The sequence below is a fragment of the Ammospiza nelsoni genome, chromosome 5, assembly GCF_027579445.1.
Source record: "Ammospiza nelsoni isolate bAmmNel1 chromosome 5, bAmmNel1.pri, whole genome shotgun sequence".
In the NCBI taxonomy this organism is placed as follows: domain Eukaryota; kingdom Metazoa; phylum Chordata; class Aves; order Passeriformes; family Passerellidae; genus Ammospiza; species Ammospiza nelsoni.
The window spans coordinates 58,290,707-58,313,203 of NC_080637.1; the positions used below are offsets into that span (position 1 = coordinate 58,290,707).

General features: G+C 40.6%; 1 protein-coding gene across 5 annotated transcripts in view; it reads right to left on the minus strand.

The window, feature by feature from the left end:
* The window catches only part of MPPED1 (metallophosphoesterase domain containing 1), a 61,307-nt gene that overhangs the window by 11,502 nt on the left and 27,308 nt on the right, over positions 1–22,497 (minus strand). For all 5 annotated transcript variants that reach the window (XM_059472118.1, XM_059472116.1, XM_059472117.1 and 2 more), the window contains one exon: positions 18,473–18,694. In XM_059472118.1, the coding sequence (XP_059328101.1) occupies positions 18,473–18,694 (222 nt within the window). The remainder of the gene's footprint in view (positions 1–18,472; positions 18,695–22,497) is intronic.

Sequence of the window (22,497 nt, forward strand, 5' to 3'; positions counted from 1 at the left end):
AAGAATGCTGCTGCTTCTCTTACACACAAATTTCTTCGGTCCTCTGGTGTGCTGACTTGCTTTTAAGTAAGACTTTCCATATTCAGGATTCCTTATCAGACAGGCATTTACATTTTTTAAAACATACTCATGGAGCAGCTCATCATGGAGCAGCAGGACTGTAACACTGCTAGTCAGAATATAATTTATCTGTATCTTGCTATCCCATTGATTAAAAAACTATATTTCACAGCAATTATACCACAGTGTTAAATTATGTCTTGCTGACTAGGCTCTAATTCTAGGTCATAAAATTGAGGGGTTAGTTTTAGGTTGGAAGTTTTAATAATTTTTTGACTGACGTCCTGTGGCCATACTCATATTTGAAGAGCAATGAACAAAAACAGGCTCAACTGCTGATAACTGAAAGGCTTTCTTTCTCATCCCCTGCCTCTTCATCACATGCTCTGGATAACCAGGGTTTTGAGAAACAGGTGTCTCAGGGGAAAAAAAAAGGTGACTCTTCGAACATCTGCTATTGGGACCAGAAATATATGTCCCAGCCTCCAGAAGCTGTGATGAGAGAGGTGAAGAAGGTGTGTGAAGGAGAAATGCCAACAGCACTAGCAGTGAAACACAAATCTTATTCTGAGTAACATTGCTCAGGCCAAGGCAGCTGGCTAAGGCACATCCCTGCATCAGGCCACAAACTCACACTTCTCTGGTTCCCTGTTCAGCATTCCAAGCAGCCTTTCCTCACCTTCCTGCTGCCAGGGTCCAGAGAGAGACTCAGGGGAGACCTTATCTCTCCAAAGTTACCTGAAAGGAAGTTTTAGAAAGGTGGGAGTTGGGTCTCTTCTCTCAGGTAACAATAAATAGGACAAGAGGAAATGGTGTTAAGTTGCACCAGGGGAGATTTAGATTGAATATTGGGAAAAATTCTTCCCTGATAGGTCAAGTAGCTAAGTCACCATGCCTGGAAGCATTTAAAAGATGTGCAGATGTGGTACTTGGGGACATGGTTTAGTGGCATCAGGTTTATGGCTGGACTCGATCACCTCAGAGGTCTTTTCCTAAACAATTATGGGATTCTCCCAACTGACTTATTGTGCAGCAAGGTACCAGCAATGTGACATTGCCACACAGCAACCACACAAGCTCTGTGGAGCTGGATCTGCCCCTCCTTACATTCAGCTCACCAATGAGATAAGGAAATTATGCTTACCACACAGGAATGCCTTGAAAACAAAAAACCTGAAGTTTGTGAGGTGCTTGGATATTACAGAAGTGGAAGGCTTTGTAAAAATATGCAGTGGTTGGCTTTTTCTAAACTCTTCATCCTTTCCTGCCTTGGGATTGCATTCCACACCTAACAGGCCAAGTATTTTTCTTCACCGAGAAGAAAATACTCAACTGTTGGGCAAATTGTAGGCCCAGGATAAGTTCTCTAGCAGCAAGATCTCACTGACAAAATATTTGCAAGGGCAAATACGTGGCAAAAGAAGTGTCAGCACAGTAAACCATGTATTTTAAGTCACTGACAGTTTCAATGGATATGCCAGGAGTGGGCAGAGACAGGATTGTCCCTGGGTCCCTGATGGGAAGCGAGGAGAGGCACTGTCCATAGGTATGCCAGACGGAAAAAGGAAACCAAGGGGAAAGACCAGTATTTGCCCAAGAAGCAAAGGTCAAAAACTCACAAAATAATTATTTTAAGACTACAATGAAGCATTTTTAAAGAGAAATATTCGTGACTGCCACACGTCTCACCAGAAGTCAGCTTAATTCTGCTGAAATCCAGACAACCACAAACCACATAGGCAGCTGTGAGAGCCTCTGCCTGCCTCTACCAGGGCTGGACTACACACGGCCACTTTCTAAAAAAGCTCATTTCCCCTTATGAATAGGCATGATCTGCTTATTAAGACAAGAAGCACTTTCCCCCGTCCCTCCCTCCTCCCTCCCTCGCTCCCTTTGTGGTGACTGCAGCGGGGCTGGTAAGTTATGCATGCTGGAGCTGTTCTTTTGTGAAGGGGAGATGTTACAACTTGTGTGATTTGCCATTATGCTGTCTTTTGTGACAATCCTGAGATGGAAGGAAATGTCTGGAATATTTCTGGCAAAAAAAAAAAAGAAAAAAAACCCACCAGGTCCAAGAAAGTATTCAGTGGAGGATGTTGGCATGCTTTACATTGGAGAGAATAAAGACAAATCACACACTTCAGTGCCCCCAACCCCAAAGCAAATACCATCTTTATAAGCATATAGGGATTTTATAAATCCCCAAGCCCCTTCTTCTGAAAATTTATTACAAAACAGCTATAAAAGTTTCTGAGTAGGAAAAAAAGCCTTCTCCTCTAATACCCACTAATGAGCCCATGACCCGAATATCATGCAAAGACAACCTTGTCTAAAATTTGCATTTATGATAGAACCTGAAAACAAAGTTAAATTCTTTATGTAGAGTACATGGAATTTCTGTATTCCCAGTTAGAGGTTACTCAGGAAAAGTGTAATTATTTTTCTAATGTATTTTTCAATAATCTTACATTTGACGAAGAAAATATTGCCAGCTATGTTCTACAAGAGAAAAATCCACTATTATGAGAAAAAAAGAAACCAACCCAAGAAAAATTTATTTGGCAATTAAAGACATACGTCATTAATGTATTTCACCTTTGAAGTGAAGCACTCATCTGTAGAAATGTACTTTGATTTAGGTCTTACCTTTTTCAAGAGAACAGCTTGAGTGTTTCCAACACTCTACTGAAATTCAACCTGTTTGTTATTTTGATAAGAATAGATTGTCTACATGTAAGATTCAAGGGGGAAAATATATCAGAGGTGAATTTGTTTACAGCACAATTAACCTTATGTTTAAAACATTTGATCAAATTTTGCAGGCCAAATAATCTGCCACACAAAAAGGGCTGAATTATCAGAGTTTGTGCTAGAAATCGGATGTTGCTTTATGTACTGAATTTCTATCTTTCTGTTCTAAAGTAACCATTGGAATAATTTTCTTACAGAATGATAGTTGCTATGACAACCATAGCAAATTTTCCTTTTCTGAAACAGATGTCTCATTTAGTTGAAAATTAGAATGTGAAAAACCCATGGGAAAAATTAATTCAAACTTTAACAGAACACTGACTACAATGTAATCTCTTATAGGTTAACCCCTTAACATCTTTCTGCACTCCTATAGTAACCTTCTCATAAATTCTAATTAAACTAGTTTAACCTCCTAGGAATGACCTTCTTAGCTATCATTAGCACTTTAGTTGTCTTTGAAAGGATCATTTCTGTTATAATAGCAACAGAAAAAAGTCGTACTAAAAAAATAATGGTCAAACATATTACCACCCTAATTATTTATTAGGATTTTTTTTTCTTTTATTCAGCTACTATGGGAAAGAGCTAATATGTAGCCCAAGAACTCTTTTGTCATTTAAATGGGCTTTACTTAGCTTTACATGTGATCTACTGCAAAAGGTGGGGATACACCACACACATCTGACCTGCCCGTTATGAGAAAACTAAAGGTTTTTCATTTTCAAATCAGTGGTACCCATCTCAGTCTGACAGGCAGCCCTAAAAACAAGGGATACTTGACTGGGGAGAACTATCAATGCACATGGATTTTTCTATTACAAGCAATGAAAGACTAAAATTTGATTCTCCATTGCCTTGATTCAATTGAAACCTTTTAACTCAAAGAATGGCTTCCTTCCTTTCCAGCTCAAGGGGAGTCCTCATAGTACCTGGGCACCCCTGCAAACAAACAGGGCAGAAAACCAGTGACACTCCCAGAAACATCCCCCCTTTGCAGGGCTGGGGGTCAGCTAACACAAGAGCTGCAAGATTTACTGCAGCAGCTGCCTCTAGGCTGCCCAGCTGAGTAACACAAATCTTGCCACCCGCAGGCACCAATTACCCTCTTTGACTTCAAGGGAAAAGCCCAGGAGCCACAGGGAGCTCTGGGTGGTTTGACTGAACAGCAGCGGTGTTTCAATGGGATTGGTGGGCAGCATGCTGCAAGCACCCTGGTAGCAAAAAGTGCAGAACTGAAACACATTGTACCTCCTAATTTCTATTGCTTCCTATAAAAATCTTCTATTTTTCCACAGCTGGAAGGCACGTTCTCTCTCTAGAATTCCTTTGCTTACCAAATAAATTTCAAAGGTTCACAAACACATGCAACTTGCTTCAGTCTTTTCTCCACAACAGTTGTTGTCATTTTTCTCCTACAGGAATATCAACAGATATTGGTTGGTGACTGTCAAGAAACTCAGTGGGAAAAGAATGGACCAAATCACCTTTCTCAATCCTGATCCTCTTCCTGAAAGAAGCAAATATTCCATATTTAGAAGAGTGGACTACCCATGCTGAAAGCCATACTGAGAGGAGTGGCTGGTCAAAGGCCATGGAGCATGAAAAGCAGATTCCACAGTGGCAAACACAAGCAAAACTCCAACACACCCAGATTCCCAGTCCAAAAAACTCTCTGTTGGACATTTAAGTCTCATTTTTCCTGGTCTTGATATCATCTTACTATCACAACAAGCTACAGTCCTGTGAACATGGGTGTACAGTACTATACACACTGCATACCTTCCCTGGCGGGCAGGTTCTTCAGGTGTTCATATTTTTCCATTCCCCATCACTGCATCAGCTGAATTTAACCAATCACTGCATTTGCCTTTTTAGCCTTTCCTCATTAAAGGAAATTGAGGAATTAAAGGAATTAAGTAATTAACTATTTTACTGAGTATTTATATTATTTTTAACTCTACTTTCTCACCAAGTAAGCATTCACTAAAGTTCATATTTTTGGGGTTTATTTTGTATCGGCCATTTCATCTAAAGTAGTTGTGAAATAACACAGAGCTTTTTATCTTTTCCTTCTTGCATGCAAAAGGGCCATCCAAAGCAGGAAGGAAAAGGACAAAAGCAGCTATCAGCCATTGGTGCTAAGCCTTCTGGCAGGGCACTGTTTGTTTATAGGCTTTGAAATTTCTTTCAGTACCTGGGCATCTGAGCCAAACATAACTGAAATGTAAGGAAAAACATGTTTCAGAAATCTTCAGGAGCATGAGAAGACTTATGAGTAACTTCCATGTAAGAGAGGAGAGGATGATGAGATTTTTAGAGAATAGCAGTGGGCAAAAAGAATTAAACTGTGCAAAAAAGAATTTTTTTTTAATTATTCTTAATATTGAAGCCAGATCTTTTTAAATGAAAGTTAAGGCCTTGTACTAACTAATAAACAGAAATGATGCAACTCAAATCCTCTACTGGCCATGACACACAACTCTGCTTCCATGGGGAAGTTTGCCTTACCTGCTTTGCATCCAAGGTTGTCACTCTTGGAACTCTGAATCAAATTAAATTATTGTTTTCACAAAAGGAAAGAAGGATAAAAATCTGAGTATAGCTCTTTGTCAGTAATTATTTCTCTTGCAATTCGAGTTACACATGAAATCATTCATCTTTTGTTTAGTAAAGGATTTCATACAGCTCTGACTGCAAAGAAGAAAAAATGAGCTATGACTAATAGGAACTGATAATTTCTAAACATTAATCTGTTATAAAACAATGAAAAATAAAATGAAATCTACTTTATCTTCATAATAAGAAAACAAGAAGGTAACAGGTAAGGAGGAAAATTAATGAAAGACTGAATTTAAAATATGCCAGTACCAAATGCAGATAGTTTATCTCATTCTTCTGGAAAGCAAATGATTATACCCCATCTGATATTTTTTAAAAATAATAAAGCAAACAAAGGTAGAAACTAATTTGGAATAATTAGTCAAAAGATTCAATGCTGAGGGTGCAGATGTAGAACTGTACAGACTTTCAGAACAGTCTGAGGGATTTAATGCAGAGATGAGGTCTTGAGTTCCTGATATCTCAGAGCCTGTTCCCCCAGTCTCTTGAGTTCTCAGGATGTAAAACTAGAGATACAGCCAGGTTATCCAGCCCATATTTGAGATACTGATAGCTGGCAGCCACAGAAAGAAGGGTTAGGAGAGGAATTAACTGCCCCTCTGTTTTCAGTCACCATCTTATTTTAAATGTAAAACCTACCAAGACGGGGCCAACCCAGAACAAAAAAGAAATTTGATGCCCATCTATGCATGACATCTTTTCGTTCACTGTCAGATGCTCAGACAGCTGAAATAAAAAAATGTTCTTCCTCACTTCCAGCTAGCTGGTGTTTGTTGTAGTCTGCTAAGACACTGCAGGTGTTGGCCTGAGGAGATGGAATACCCCTTTTAGGGGCTCTTTCAGATAAAACATGACTAAAATACGTAGGATGTGTAATAAGTACCCTGAGAAACAACAAAAAAGGCTCTCACAGTAGCCACTGAGCTACTGAGCCCCCCAGTTACAGTCAGGCCCAAGAGTTACTCCCTCTAGTAAGTCACCAGGTTTACATTCTTGTCTCTAAATACCAGGAGTGATCAGGCCATATGGACTAACTGTCTGCCAGTTCTTTTCTGATTTTCCTCCCTTTTTATTTTTTTTACCTTCTTTTACTTAGAAAATTCAAATCCATTTTGATTTAAACAAGCATGAAAACGCTTCCAAAACTAATAAATTATTGCAACATGTGTGCATATATGCATGAAGTGTATTATTAATAATGTTTCCAATCTAGCAACAGATGAACTCGCTTCTTGTTTAAAAAAGCACATACTGATAGTTCATATGCCATGTGTCTACCCGAAGTGAACAAAATCCAAGCAATCCTAAATTCCATGTTTACGTTTTCCCACACTCCTAAATTCACTCCACAGTGCAGTGGTGGAAACAAACTGCTGCAATATAGCTTTCTATACCAAAAATATACATGTTTAACAGGTATCCTTCACCTATCTAGGAATCTGAGATACCTTAAAAATGTACTTATCTGATGTAGATTACACAATTAGAAATATTTGACACGCATAGGTGCAACCCCATGTTGTAATATCCAGAAAGCTTTGTCTGAAAAAGGGAAATTAGGACCTTCTGAAGAAGGACAAGAAACTCAAGAGGACTACAAGGATGTTGTTGGTTATGCAGGGAAAAAAGTAGAAGGGTCAATTCCCAGATAAAGCCTAATCTGCCTACTGATGTAAAAGACAGTAAAAAAATAAGTACATTGGCAACAAAAGGATTGCCAAGGAGAATCTCCATATTTTATTGGTTACAGGGGGAAAAATGGTGACAAGGACTGAGGAAAAGGCTGAGGTACTCAATACTTTCTCTGCCTCACAGAAACAGTCAGACTGGTTGTACTCATTGTACAGAGACGCTGAGCTGGAAGACAAGGACAGGGAGCAGAATGGAGCCCCATAATCCAGGGGGAAAGAGTCAGTGACTGCTACGCCACTGACCCTGAGGCACACCCAAGTCTCTGGGGCTGGATGGGATCCACCCAAGAGCTGAGTGTCATCACATGCAGGACACCCAGGGAATCAGCTCCAGCCAAGGTGGGTTTGGGACAGATGGCTACTGCTTGACCCACCCAGCTCCTTCTGTGACAGGGTGAACCCCTCAGCAGATGAAAGAAAGGTGGTTGTGTTTCCCTGGACTTTAGAAAGCCTTTGACACTGTCTCCCACACATTCTCCTGGGGACACCGGCTGCTCACAGCCTGGGTGGGCCCTGCTTCACTGGGTATAAAACCGGGCTGGTGGGGAATGGAGCCACATCCAGGTGGGGCCAGCACCAGTGGGGTTCCCAGGGCTCAGCATTGGGGCCAGTCCTGTTTAATGTCTTCACTGATGATCTGGACAAGGGGATCAAGGGCACACCCAGTCAGTTCATGGACAGCACCCAGCTGGGTGGGAGTGTGGATCTGCTGGAGGGCAGGAAGGCTCTGCAGAGGGATCTGGACAGGCTGGATCCATGGGCCCAGGCCAGTGCTCTGAGATTCCACAAGGCCAAGGGCCCAGTCCTGCCCTGGGTCACACCAACCCCCTGCAGCTCCAGGCTGGGGCAGAGGGGCTGGAAAGATGGGAAAGGCCCTGGGGGTGCTGGGGACAGCGGCTAGACAGGAGCCAGGCGTGCCCAGGGGGCAGGAGGCCAATGGCACCTGGGCTGTGCCAGCCATGGTGTGGCAGCAGGGCCAGGGCAGTGACTGTCCCCTGGGCTGGCACTGCTGGGGCCACACCTCAGATCCTGGGGCACTTCTGGGAACCTCAGGACAAGAAATGGACATGGAGGGGCTGGAGCGTGTCCAGAGAAGGGAACAGAGCTGGGGAAGGGGCTGGAGCACCAGGAGGGGCTGAGGGAGCTGGGGGGGCTCAGCCTGGAGAAAAGGAGGCTCAGGGGGGCCCTTCTGGCTCTGCACAACTCCCTGACAGGAGGGGACAGCTGGGGGGGATCAGGCTCTGCTCCCAGGGAACAAGGGACAGGATGAGAGGAAATTGTCTCAAGCTGTGCCAGGAGAGGTTCAGGTTGGACATCAGGAGGAATTTTGTCATGGAAAGGGTGCTCAGGCACTGCAAGGGGCTGCCCAGGGAGGTGGTTGAGTCACCAGCCCTGGAGATTCAGAAGATGTGTAGATCTTAGGGCCATGGTTTAGTGTTGGCCCTGGCAGTGCTTGTTTTATGCTTGGACCTGATCTTAGAGGCCTTTCCCAACCTAAACAATTCTATGATTGCTTCCAATTTTGTCTGCTTTCTTAGTGGTGAAGAAAAATCCTCATTTTAATTCATTTTAAACAATGCTAATTTATTAAATGAAATAATTTATGAACAGCAATTCCAAAGGAAGTGTTCTGTGTTAAAACAGTTTCACAAGTGGTAAATTACTTTTCCCCTTAAAATCCAGTCAGGGAAAAGAGAAAGAACTCAGACAGCTTTGTTACAATTAGTTCCTGTGCCAGTGGCTCTATTTACACTTCTTCATGTAGAGCCACCATTTCCTTCTTGATGTAGTAACACCTTTACTGTGTTAAAACCTGGGGAAAATGCACACATACAAGCTACCACGGAGTAGGGAGGCTGATTCTCACCAGGTGTAAATGGCTTGAAAGCTGGTGGAGCACTGCCAAGCTACTCCAGCTGAGAATCAGCTCCACACAGACCCACTCTGAACTAGTTGGCTATTTGTGCTTCTCTTGGAATATTGCCAAGGGGCTCATCACAGTGCCCAACTGTGTTTACATCTTTGAAACACCCTGAAATTGCTGCTGTCTGGGACTACAGCTCAGACTACAGACAGAGCTGGTAGTCTTTTTGTTCAAGAAGAAAAAAAATGGGGGGAAAAGCAGCAAAACAACAACAACAAAAAAAGCACTTTAAACTTTAAAATCAGCTCTGTCTCATAAAATTAAACTTTCAAGCAAATGTGAAAAATAAAGAGAAAACTGCTGTGGGGGATAGCAATTTCACTCTTGTGGTTTATGGACTGCAGGAAAGTGAAGCCAATTCCCCATAGTGAGATTACAGGTCTCCTCTTCTACAGGTCTTAAATTAAAAACCATCTGAATCCAAAGTGAGCTAGTTTACTGGATCAGAAGATTCAATTATTTCTGCTAAGTAACTGAACGTGAACTACTTCCTTTTAATAATATACAACTAATAATTACTGCCCAAGAAAGGACTTTTCCCTACCAAGCTAATTAAACTAAAGCAATATACTTTTCAACTGCTCTCTAATTTAACTAAAGGGAGGAACATTGAAAAGCAAATGCAAATCTCCACTCACATGAAGATATCCAAAGCCACACAAAATGTTCAGACATTACAAGAAATAGGATTTGCCCAAAATTGTTATGTTGAAATCAACACAATTTCTGGTCTATATTCAGCATACATGCACTTGTACACATACTACACTTGTACAAACATGGTGGAAGAGGTCTACTGCAAAGTGAGCTCTTATTTTGGCTTCATTAACTGCTTACACTCCCCCTGCAAGAGGTCACAGTGAAATGTGTTAAGGAACTGGTCCATATCCCTAATACACAACAGGCAAGAGGTTTCTAGAGTACTGATTTTCCTGTGTTGTGATGCTCTGTTCCAGACTCCTCAGCCCCAGGCAATGCTGAGAAGAAATTTTATTTGAGAGAAAACATTTTCTGGAATGTTCATCAACAAGAAAAGAATAAAAAAAAGTGATATTCTAAACTGCTGTGACTCAGGAATACCTAATAACTAGAACTTATTGGTTTGACTGTGAGGTATTTATGGACTACAATAGGTGTAGTTCAGTCCACATTTTCATTTGTTCACATACCTACTGCAGAGTTTATATAGTTAATAACAACTATACTCGTTCAACATAGAAAATTCACTTGGAATTAACAAATTTTTATTTTCTTCCATGCACTTTTTCCAAAAATGTTAACGATTCTTGCTAATTCATTTCAGTCACTTAATTAGTATGGAAGTATTCATTAAAAAGACCTCTCCTGAATTCAGTATGATTGCTCACACAAGCAGTAGCACCTGTATACTCAGAGCCTGCTGAATGACATTCACATCTCCTGTATTTTCAAGTCATGCAGAAAAGGAAAGGCTTTCCAAGACAAATTTATCACATCAAATGCACCAATTTAAGCTATTTTTTGTTGTTGTTAAACAAAAGAAAAAATAAGGAGAAAAATGATCCAGTGATCCATTCCTGATGCTAAAACAGCAGGATGTTAAATCTCACTTTCTGCCACTGGAAGACCTTTCACAGTCCAGAAGTTCAGTGTTGTTCAGCTCTCCACACCGCTTTCCCTGAACAGCTGAGCTTAATAGATCAAAATAATTTTGCAGGAAAAACCATGCTTATGATCTTCCATATGCTGCAGACTAAACTACAAGTGCGGTGTGGTTTTAAGTAGTTTTAGAAGCACCACTTCCAAAATGGAAAATGGTTTCTTGTAAGTATGAAAGAGGAAAAAAAATATATCCCTCCAGCATTCTGTTAAAATAAAATTAAACCTGTATCTGTGTGCCTCAGAATGATGATATATGTTAACAGGAGGACGAACTTTTCTCTTCTGAACATGTTGCTATTTCTTACACATCTGTCACGTCTTACCTACCTTATACTGAATGCCTGAAAGAAAATATCTTCAGCATTCTCACCACAGTAAAACAGCCACATCAGATAGGCTTAGATGCCAAACTTCTCTCAAAAATTTCTGAAACCTGAGATGCCTCATTTCTAAATAGTGAGTAGAGTATTATTCCCATTGACTACTTTCATTTTTTTCAAGAACCACATCAAGTCTTCCTAAATTACTCACTTCTATTGCCTGCCTCAAAGTCACTAATTAAAACAACTACAAATAGTTCCCAACTTTAACAATCAGGGAACATCTACCACTTTTAAAACATATTTCTGAGCAGCCAAACCCAGCAGTCTATAATTCATCCACATCCAGGATTTCTGCATCCATCCAAACAAAATTGTAGCACAGACATGGAAAACAAACCATCTGCTCAGAAATCCACTTAATCTGAAGTTTGGAAGTGTTTTAGAGGGAATTTTCCTCAGGAAACAGTACAGAAGCAAGTGCACTTCAGTTATTTGTATTTTTATCTTCTGACCAAGTGAGAGTGCAGCACAAAAAGAACATAAAAGGATCAGATATTTTACTAAGAAAAACATCTAGTATGGTTTTGTCCAGTAATAAAACATTTTTGTTATGTGGAAGATGCTAAATAAGTTTTTTTATTTGAAAGGGGACATGAGAACTAAGAATTGGAATGGTCACTTTGAGGCAGAAGTTTTTTCTGTGAATTCTGGGGAGTGAAACCCACAGTGTGACACCTTGAGCTGCTGCTGCTGCTGCTGCTGCTGCTGCTGCTGCTGCTGCTGCTGCTCTATATGGAAGCCACATTCCCAGCTTGGGAGGTTTATTATGTTAAATGAAGTCAATATATTATTTTAATACAGTTTCATTTTAATTGATGCTCACCTCAATGACTAAAAATTTGTACAAGGTCCCAGAAAGTAAACATTAGGTGATTCATCACTGGCAAAATGAAAGCATGTCTCTCTCATGAAATGAATCTATAAATCTTTGCTGATGGAAACTGAGCTCAGTGAGGAATGAAAAGCTGTTCTTGAAAAGATGGAGGAGGAAGGCACTGAAATGGAGACTTAGGCCTGGAGTCTGTGTGGAACCAAAATAGGGCTGCCTCAGTTTGGCCCTTTGCATGCTCTTTGAAACTGTTTTGATTACACATGGAAGTTACCAGCCTTTCTATGCAAAGTGCATGTGCACACGTGCACGCACACACAGAAAGAAAAAAAGAGAACATTTGACAAGAAGTCAAATAACAAAGTCACCTACTCTGTGATAAAACATAAATCAGACAAGAAAATATCAACTGAGATGCACAACTTGAGTAAGACCCTTGGCTGGAATAGTCCAGACAACTGCAGAACACCAAGAAAGGGACAACAGGTTGGAACCAAATTCCAGCTCTCCAGCCAAAGCGGGATGATGATTTGGAGATTAAGGTCCCTGTCAAGGCTGCTTTGGGATGATACTAATGCAACCTACATGTTGATGTTCTTTAAACTGGAAGGAATTAATCCATCTTCTCTGATGAAGCCAGAGCTCATGGGATGGGCCTCAGCCAGTTTGCTAAACTCAATAAAAACAAGACTTGAACAGAAAGAAACTGCTTCCCACATACCTTAACTTTCTTCCCTCAGTTCCCAATTTTGGAAAAATAATGTGGTACCAGAGCTGTTGATCCATGTGTAAACATACCAGGCCAAATCTAATCAACGCTCCATTGGAGGGAACCTACAAAACCCCAGGAGTCCAACCCAGGCATCTGTCTCTGCAGGACAAATGGTCACAAATGCCTTTCCAGACTGACATTAATATTTGCTCTCACATCTTCCCTGACTGGGAAATTAAAAGTTACTGGAGTTCATAAGGCCTTTAACAAAAGAATGAAGGAGGAAATGAGAATACATAGACACTAGAAAAAAAAAATTTACTTCTGCAAAAAGAAAAATGAGGTTCTGTTTCACAAGAATAGATCTCTACAGAAAATTGAAGCCAAGTAGAAATGCACTCTGGATAGAGTCTGGAGGCAATCTCATCCAAAAGTGCTTCTTTAAGTTATCCAGACCAATACGTCATTTAGAATAATGAAACTGTCCTATGTTTGCAAGAGAGTTGTGATTGTCCCTTCCTTTCCCACATGGTGGAAAATGGAAAAAAAGTGCTGAAAGAGTTAACATGCTTTCCTGCCACCTTGCATGCCTGCTTGAAAGCAGGAGGACCAAAGTTTCTCCTGCAGCTGTATACATCTGCTTACAACTATTATGGAAAGCTAGAAGATCTTCTCCTTCAAAAGAAATGCTACTTGCATTTCTTTTGCACCATCAAGTAAAATATGTACTCTTATTCTGTCACAAATGCACAATCATCCACTTCTTAACAGAAAGGCCACTCACCATTTTCCACCGAATCAGAACATACACACAGTCCTTTAGCAGATGCACATCTTTTCTACAAACCTCAGAGTCCTGTTCCCATGTCCATAAAATTTCACATGCACCTTTATAGGCATTTGTTTTTTACAGGGCATTTCTGAATAAGAACTGTAAAATGATTAATATACAGTGGACTTGTTCAGCAAGCACAGCAGATCTTGTGCACTGAATGCATCAGGTCTTTTCAAGCAAACACAGTGTGTAATTGTGCAATTAAAATCTTTGGCAGTTACAGAAACAAGAGTGGATGGTATAGTCTATCTTCAAGCTGTGCCTAATACCAAAACTCTTACCTGCAACATAGTACTGGGAGGGAGTGATGAACTACAATAGAAGGCTGAAAATCTGTAACTCAAATACTCACTAATAAATTATTAGTATTTTTCCATGAATTATGACGTCATAGAGTTAATACCCTATCTGATAACAAAGAAAGCTGTCTGGTGACAAAGACCTTCTGCTTCAAGGGACCATCTACTGCTTGTAGTGAGTGTGAGAACAACAGCAAACTCCCTGTTGCAAGGCCTTTGTTGATACCTGCCCATTTCAGGTGTCTGCCTCACACACAGTTCTAGCTCCATAGTGGGATTGACAGAATCACAGAAAGATGGCTCAAAAAGGACTTCTGGAGATCTCCTGCCCAACCTACCACTCACTACCTCTCACCACCTCACCACCACTAGATCTGGTCAGCCATGACTGTCTAGCCAAGTCTTGGAAACACCTAAGGGAGTTTTCTCTGCCACTTCTCTGGTGTTCCTGCTGGCTGTATTTTTACTTCTATTACATGATTTTTTTTTTTTTTTTTTTTTGTTACTGAAAAATAAATGAAAACCCTCTAGAAAATGGCTTCATCCTTGGAAATCTTAACAGTCCCAAGTATATTATATAGAATTATTACACAGAATTATTTGAGTTATTCGATCTGCCAGTTTGTCTATCTTCATAACAGTTCAGAACAAAAGGGGAGTTTAAAAGTACTTTTCAACTAGAAGCTTTCCTTTTTACAGTAAATGTTATTGAAAAACTAAAGTCTTCTCTTTTACATTCACAGCAACTACAGCTGGTCTGTGAATATGTTCTGGCTATGCCCTGGGTTTTGCTGGGATGAAACCAGAGTGCATTTTCCTATGACTTGCTTTTGCAGAAATAAATCAGGGTGTCCAGCCTTTGTACTGAAGAAGAGCCAACAACTCCCAGCATCTGAGCTGTACTGAAGGAAGTGCATTAAGAAGAGCAGTGCCAGCAGGTCAGGAGTGATCCTGCCCAACCCTGTGTGGCACATCTGCAGTGCTGTGTCCAGTCCTCAGCTCCTCAGCACAGCAGGGACAGGGAGCTCCTGGATTGGGGCCAGTGGAGGCTGCAGAGATGATTCAGGGCCTGGAACATCTGTGGCAGGGAAAGGCTGAGGGAGCTGGGGCTGTCCAGCCTGGAGAGGAGCCCCAGCTGAGAGGGGCCCTCAGCCCTGGGTGTCCCTGTGTGCAGGGAGGGCTCCGAGCAGGGCCCAGGCTCTGCTCCAGGGCCCAGCAATGGCACCAGAGGAACGGGCAGGGACTGAGGCCAGGAGGTTCCACCTGGGCACGAGGCAGAACTTCTGTCCTGGGCAGTGACTGAGGACTGAACAGATTGAACAGAGAGGGTGTGGAGTCTCCTCACTGGGGATATTCCAGACCCCTCTGCACGCAATCCTGTGCCCTGTGCTGTGGGATGGTCCTGCTGGAGCAGGGAGGTGGGACCAGCTGCCCCACAGTGGTCCCTTCCAGCCTGAGCCATCCTGGGATTCTTTGAAGCACATTGCATTCTTACTGGTGCCCTGCTCATCCATCCAGATCTGGCAGCCAGCCCCATAAGCACTGTGAGAAGCATCATGCCCCTAGGCCAAACAGCTACCCATTGCAGTCAGCATTGCTCTGGATGCATTTAAAATGTTGGTATTACTGAGTTTCTCATGAAACTTCTAATGTTTTCACACTTCTCCTCCTTATCATCTATCCTGATAATCCACTGTCCAAGACATGGTTTTTGCAAGCGCTAATTCCTAAGTAGCTGCTTTTGTGCATTGCAAGTGGCATTTCAAAATGGCTGCTCCCTGCTCAATGATAATACTTGTGTAATTAACAATTAAGACAGTTAAATTTTTTTTAGTGAGTAGAGGCCCAATCTGGCACTTGAATTCTTGCCCTTGGAGCCCAGGAGAGTTAGAGCATTGGTTTCTGAGACAAAACACTGTCCCATTTCTTCTGTGCAATTAAAAATAACCACTTGGTTTTAGATAGAAGACAAATACCAAGTGCTATTAAAAATATTTAACCACACACAAGTGGTACATATTTAAAAGACCTTAGAGACTGGCGTGTTATACAAACCAATCAAGCTCTCATGGTTTAATTTGCAACTAAAACATTTTAAATAGAAGTTAATCTAATGTGTACAGGTTATTTATACAAATGCAGATGGCTACAGGTAAATGACACTAAGTTAATGCTGCTTGGCTTTCATTCAGACCTTACTCCAGTGTTCTCAAAGTACTTTGCAACTATTGATCAACATGTTTTATGAATGAGGGAAATCTCTAGCTTCTAATTATTTCTACAAAAGGTGATGTAAAGACAGAAGGTCAGTGCTGCAACTAGAAATGTAAAGTTTAAGTGCATATTTTTAAAGCAGAAAAAGAAAATTATTTTAGGATATTAGACAAGCAACTGCATGAAATTTGACTTTCTTATGGAGTTCTGAGACCTTAAATTGTGAGGTTTTGACTATGTTGATAAATATTTTCTAGTGGACAAGCTTTTTAATGCTAGTTCAAAAAAATATTCACTATGTAAAGTTCAGCAAATTTCTGTATCTTTTTAGAGATTACATTACTATGATGTAGAAAGAAACTGAGATTGATTTCCCAGAGAGGATATGACAAACCTCTCCTTTTAGGGCAAACAAAGTATAGCAACAGAAACACCAAAGAACAGTGGTGCTCACTAGGCACAGGAGTGTACCACAGCCTGGAATCCAGCAGCAGCTAGTCAAACCCCACACAAGAACTGTTTGCCTTCCCAGGCTTTCTGACTGGTAACCTGGCTGATGGGACTCTGCATCTGCTGCCCTGACAGATTGATGAAGGGCTGTTATTACTACTGTTGATGTTTCCACTGGACACGTCATCAATTGGTGTGGAAACTTCATTCTGCCTTGCTGAATAGCGAGCAAAAAAGCTCAGTGTGGCTGAAAGACTTTCATCAAGACTCTCTCCCAGACGGAGAATGCAAATATCTTCAAGAGACCTCGCAACACTCAACTTCCTGGACCATAAAGGGGTGGGAGATGATTTAGCAGCATTGTAAAACATGGAGTGTGGAAGTGTAGCCATGACCTGGAGTTGCAGAAGAGATGGAAAGCGTTGTTTTTATTTGAAGGATAGATCATGGCAGATAGGTCAGGCAGCTTGTGCAGAGTGACAGGATTTGTCACAAAGGGAATGTGGTAGAGCTGATTTTACAGAAACATTATTTATGGGTTAGTGGGTGGACTAAAGGTTTTCTCAACAGGTTTTTGCAGATCTAATCACACACAGAAAGTTCAAGTGGTTCTCTTTAGCCTCTACATAGTGCTACTTTATAGACAGTATTTTGTTTTAATTTCATGTTTCTAGACTTCCATGCAACTTTTGGTACTTCACTGCCTAGAAAATTATTACTGACACTGGAAATATGGTGCCTGATTACCAACATTGCAAGGAAGACATGAGGTGGCCAGACATATTGCAAACAGAGCGTAATTACAGTATTTACAGTTCAACATCAAAATGGGAAAAGATGCCAAGTGGCATTTCTCAGAAGTTAATATTGGGACTGATACCATCTAACATCTTCCCAAATAATTTGGAAAATTAAGTAAAATGCACACTGACTGCATACATTGTACACACAAGAGGAAGATGAACTATAAAACAGCAGGTTGGTAGGTTTAAAAAAACCAGAAAGATCTGGAAGTCTGAAAGGGAGAAAGAGAGGGGTGCATTTAAGAGAGAAACTAATCTAGACAAATGTAGAATAATAAGCTCAGACAAAATTAACACCCATCTCAAGTAACCAAATGGGAAAAAGACAATTTTCACTAAAAAAGAAAAAAAATCCAAGAGATTTCACAGTTTATTCACACTGAAAATTCACATCAGGGTATATGCATCAGGTTTGACAACTTGTTTGCTACATTTCAGCCTGATGTGATGTTAAAAGGAAGAATAATATATTCCCTTAAAACCCTGCCTTTTAAAATACATTTTTACTTATTTTAAACATGTACCAAATGCTCACAAAAGATCCAATTTGATCGCCCATCAGCAGAAATAATAAACAGGAATGGGACATTAGTAAGTGACACAGAAGCAGCACATACAAGGAAGTCAGGAACCAAAGTCCATCTGCCTTCAATACTGTCAAGGGTTCTAAGTGATCACTATGCAGTAGAGCAAAATCCATGAAATATTAAGCTGCCACTGAGTTGTTGACTTTAGAAGCTCAGCTAGACCTTGAGGAAAGCTATTACTTTATAAAAGAAAGTAAGATTCTGAGGGATATGCAATAAAAGACCTTCAGAGTTGCTGAAATAAGCTTGCTGAATTAAGTGACTACTGTACACACTAATGAACCTCCAATACTTTCTGTAGGATAGAAATTGTCAAAAGAATGTACCCTTGCGATAAAATTAACCTGTAATTAAATAAATTCACCAAGGATAGAAAACATATTTTATGACACAGAAGCCCCCTGCATGGACTTTAAACAACTGTTCCTGGCTGAGAGTTTGAAAAGCACACCATCTTTTTTTCCCATCATTATTTGGTTAACCATACCCACAGTACAGTACATTATTTTGTCACAGAAATGATTCATTACAAGAAAATATAAAAACTTTATCAAAGTGAGTGTTACTTTTTTTCCTAACACAGCAATTCAAATACAGCTGATGCAGACAAAATGGCTGATGTGATAGCAATCAACAATATTTTTTTTATGTATGCTTAAAAACCTGCTTACCAAGGGGAGCCATATATTCTGAATCCCCTCACCGTCACTTCAGAGTCTTGAAGATAGATGCAGTTTGTTAGAAGAGACTGTACATTTTCATAGCTCTCTGGCTTCAGCTTAGAAACAGAGGGGAAATAGTAAAAGTCCTGCTTGATTAAGTCAGCCATGAATTCCTGGTCAAAGGTCAATTCATGATTTCCTGCTATCACAATCTTGTACTCATAGGGCAGGCTACCTAAAACAGTGAAAAACAAACAAATTACTTGTTTTATGAAAAATCTGATAAAAGCAAACAGATAGACAAAGTGTTATCGGTTCCTGTAATACGCTCACATATTTGAAACAATCAAGCCTACCCCTACTACATGTTATTGTAATTCCTGCTGATTTCAGGTAAATGACATTACTGTCTTTTTCATGGCACACTATGATTTAGCATGCTTAGCATTAATGTGTTGAAATTACTTTCAACTCATCAACCTTAAAAACCAGTCTGCAGACTTCTGCTCTACTATTTACTTCTAGTTAATTGCCATTTGTGCTGCAAGTATCATTTACTGTGACAGTGATGATAACTCTTTGACAGAAATTAGGGTTCAAAGAAGATCAGCCGTAATGCTTCATAAAATCATGTCAGCTCTCTTCTCCCAGAGCTGAGGTCTTTGTCAGCCTGTACTGACACTCAGAACTTGGGTCAGCCAGAGGGGTCTGTGCCCTGACATTAATATCAAGCCTTCAAGCAAGGCATGGACTCAGTTTGGCTGTCAAAAATCCACATCCCACAGTGAAATCTCACTCTTTGCCTCTATCCCATGGCTTTTTTCCTGCTCCATTTTCTCAGTGACTTCCTTAGCTCTGCAGACTATAATTTAAAGTGACTCATGTTCAAGAATATTTTACAACCCGTATTTAGTGAAAAACCTTAGAACAACCTCCTGATGAAGGCAAGAATATATATGCCCACACACGTGGGCTCTTCCTGAGAGCAGCACTGAAACAGAAACTTTTCACCTGACTCTGCATTTGGTTATTCACTGGATTCTGCCCCTGAGAGCTGGCATTGCCTGTCTCAAACAGCTCAGCACAAACCTCCTAAGCACATCTGGAAGAAACAAAGAGAGAAACTGTGCAAAGCTGCATTCCTTAGCTTTGTTTCTGCACTGTTAATTTGCATCAGGATCAAGACGGTCAGAAGAGGAGATTGGGACCAGAAAGAAATATCTTACTGAAAATTAAACCCGCCTTGCGTAACAGCAATTTTTTGGGATTTTAATTTTAGAAATGTATTGCTGATAACTTAAAAATCCTTAGTGATGGCCCAAGCTTAACCTGGAGGCAGGCTATTTAGAGAACACAAAAAACCAGTTAATATGCAATGGCAAAAGTTGGCATGAGTAGGACTTCAGAATAAAATGCAACAGTGTGATTCAGAGCTATGGAAGCAGAAGACGCAACAGTGCTAGCCTAAGGGAGGTGACACAGGGCTGAACTTTGCCAGATGAAGACGTGGGTAATTCTGAAATACAAATTTCAGACACTTGGAACACCTGTATTAGGAAAGCTGATGGTACAGGTTCCAGTCTTTCCTATGGACCAAATACATATATGTCTTTAGAATATTTACCAAAAACTCTTTTCAGATATTTATAATTACATGTTAAAGGTTCGAGATTCAATGATTTACCGGAAAGGCTTCTCTGTTTAGTTTCTGAAACACTTGGCATTTAGCAGATGTGTACTCCACCTGTACAAGCTTTCTAGGTGTGTACACACACACACAAGTTTAAAATGTTATTTATATGCTGCAACATGGGGCATCTTCAGGCCTTAAAGGAATAAAGAAATCCTGTATCCCACAATGTGGTTACCAGCTCCATTTCTGTTCTGTTCGGTAAATCTTTTCCAGCTCATCTGATCCATCCATCTAGCAGCCAAGAACCTGTATGAGCTGGTTATAGTTGTTGCTTCCACTAATGTATTTATGTCATGTTGCTGTCTGTGGTTGTTACTTAGGCAAATTAGCAAATTACTCTAAATGTACAGTTACATTTATTATAGTGGCGGCCAGAGGCACTGCTGTAGTTACAGGTCTGTCAGCTTTTCAATTAACAACTGTGTTTTTGATGAGTATGCATCTCAGTTGTTTGTTTTACTCTTTCATTCCACACCAGGCTTTGGTAAAATTATTTTCTTTTCTTTGTCTCCTTAACTACTTTTTACCTTTCAAATCTTAATTTTTTTACTAACAGGGTACTTTCTGCTGCTTATTCATAGATTTAGCAATGTTTTGTTCAAACTTTGCTCCTTGGAATACTTTAGAATGTGCTTTGCTTTATACTCCGAGGGCTCATGAATTACAAAGTCAGACTTAGGTATAAATCTTTGAAATCTTGTTCCTGCCTAGGCACTGCTGCTGTGAAGTTATGTGTAAAGAACAGATTTCTGCACAAGTTGTAGCCCTGGCTTCCTTGGCTAGGAGCAGGACATCCCCAAGGGCACATAATCTTAGAGCTGTTGTATGGCTGTGTTCCTATGCACAGCCCTAGACCAAACACTTTCCATTTTTTATCCCAACAGCTCTTGATCATATATAATTCAAATGCTTCCACGTTCATCAGTTATTCCCACAGCTGCACCCAGGATGGAGTAACTGCACTCAAAAAGACTCTGCAGGGAGTCTTTGTGGCCGTGACACCCTGGCTGTGTTAATCACCATGCTGAGTTTTCAGAAACCAGCTGAACAATGGAAGTGATCTTTCTCCACCATGTGGCACTTGTGAGACCTCCTTTGGAGTGTGGGGTCCTATCTGGGCTCTTTGGTGACACAAAAGTCCCTGAGAAACTGAGGCAAGCCCATCAGAGAGCAGCCAAGGTGGTTGGGATGAGAGGAAAGACTGAGATCTGAGGCTGTTCAGACCCAGAGAAGGTGCAGGGTAGACCCTGCTGCTGGTCTGCAACCACCTGAGCCTGGGTAAATGCAAGAGCAAGTCCTTCTTAGAGATGCATGGCAAACAGCAACAGGCACAAGTGACAACATGCTACAAGGAAAGAATTTTACCATGAGGATGGTAAAAAAGTGAAGTAGGTGCCCTGAGCAGCTGGGAAATCTCCTCCCTCAAAGGCACTCAGAGTTCACCAGGCCAAGGTTCTGATCTCTAACCATGCCTGCTTTGAGGAAAAGGTTAAACTCAATATCCTCCAAAGGTCCCTTCCATCCTCCCTGATTCTCTAGACTCCTGTCAAGCCACACTGAAAACAAACCAGAATTTTAAAGAACCTGCAATGCTAAAACAAATCCAAACCGAATTTTGTGTTTTGATTGTAATGGAACAAGTCTATGGCAGACGGGCAATTTGACAAGACTAGAGAGTATGTTCCATTAACTCTGGTGTAAGTTTCTCATCTATCCATCTAGCAGATGAGTAGGACTAAATCCCCAACTGATAACCAATTAACATTTGATTCTAGCATATGGCTTTGCTGGTGGGCAGGTAGCAAAGCAGTATTAATACAGAAGCTCTGTGTATACAATGATATTAAAGAAAAATTATGGCTGTCACAGGAATCCTGCACACATATCCAGGACAAAATTAATTCCCCAGAAAAAAATAAGGCAGGAAGCATGTAAGAAACAGATCTGCCCTTCAGGAGTGCCAAGAAACACATGCAAGAACATATGCTATGGGAGTCAAAGATGTAATTTCAAACAAAGAAAAAAAAGAAGAAAAGTTATGAATTTGGGGGAAGTTACATTTTTTGTCTGATCTCTTCTCTTGACCAGCCAAAACAAGGCAAGTGTTTTTGTCCAAAGTCCAGGGATCCTTCTGTTCTTGGCACCTGAGAAGATTCTGCTAAAATATGCCTCTAATCTGGTCATAAACTGCAACTAGAATTGGTTGGAAAAATTTTACCTAAATATTTTTTCTGTATTAAAATGCCACTTGGATGGAATGGGTTATATTTGGAAATTCACACAGTCTTTCTGACATTACCAAGGAAAAAAAAATTAAGCAAAATGTCCATTTAAAATATTT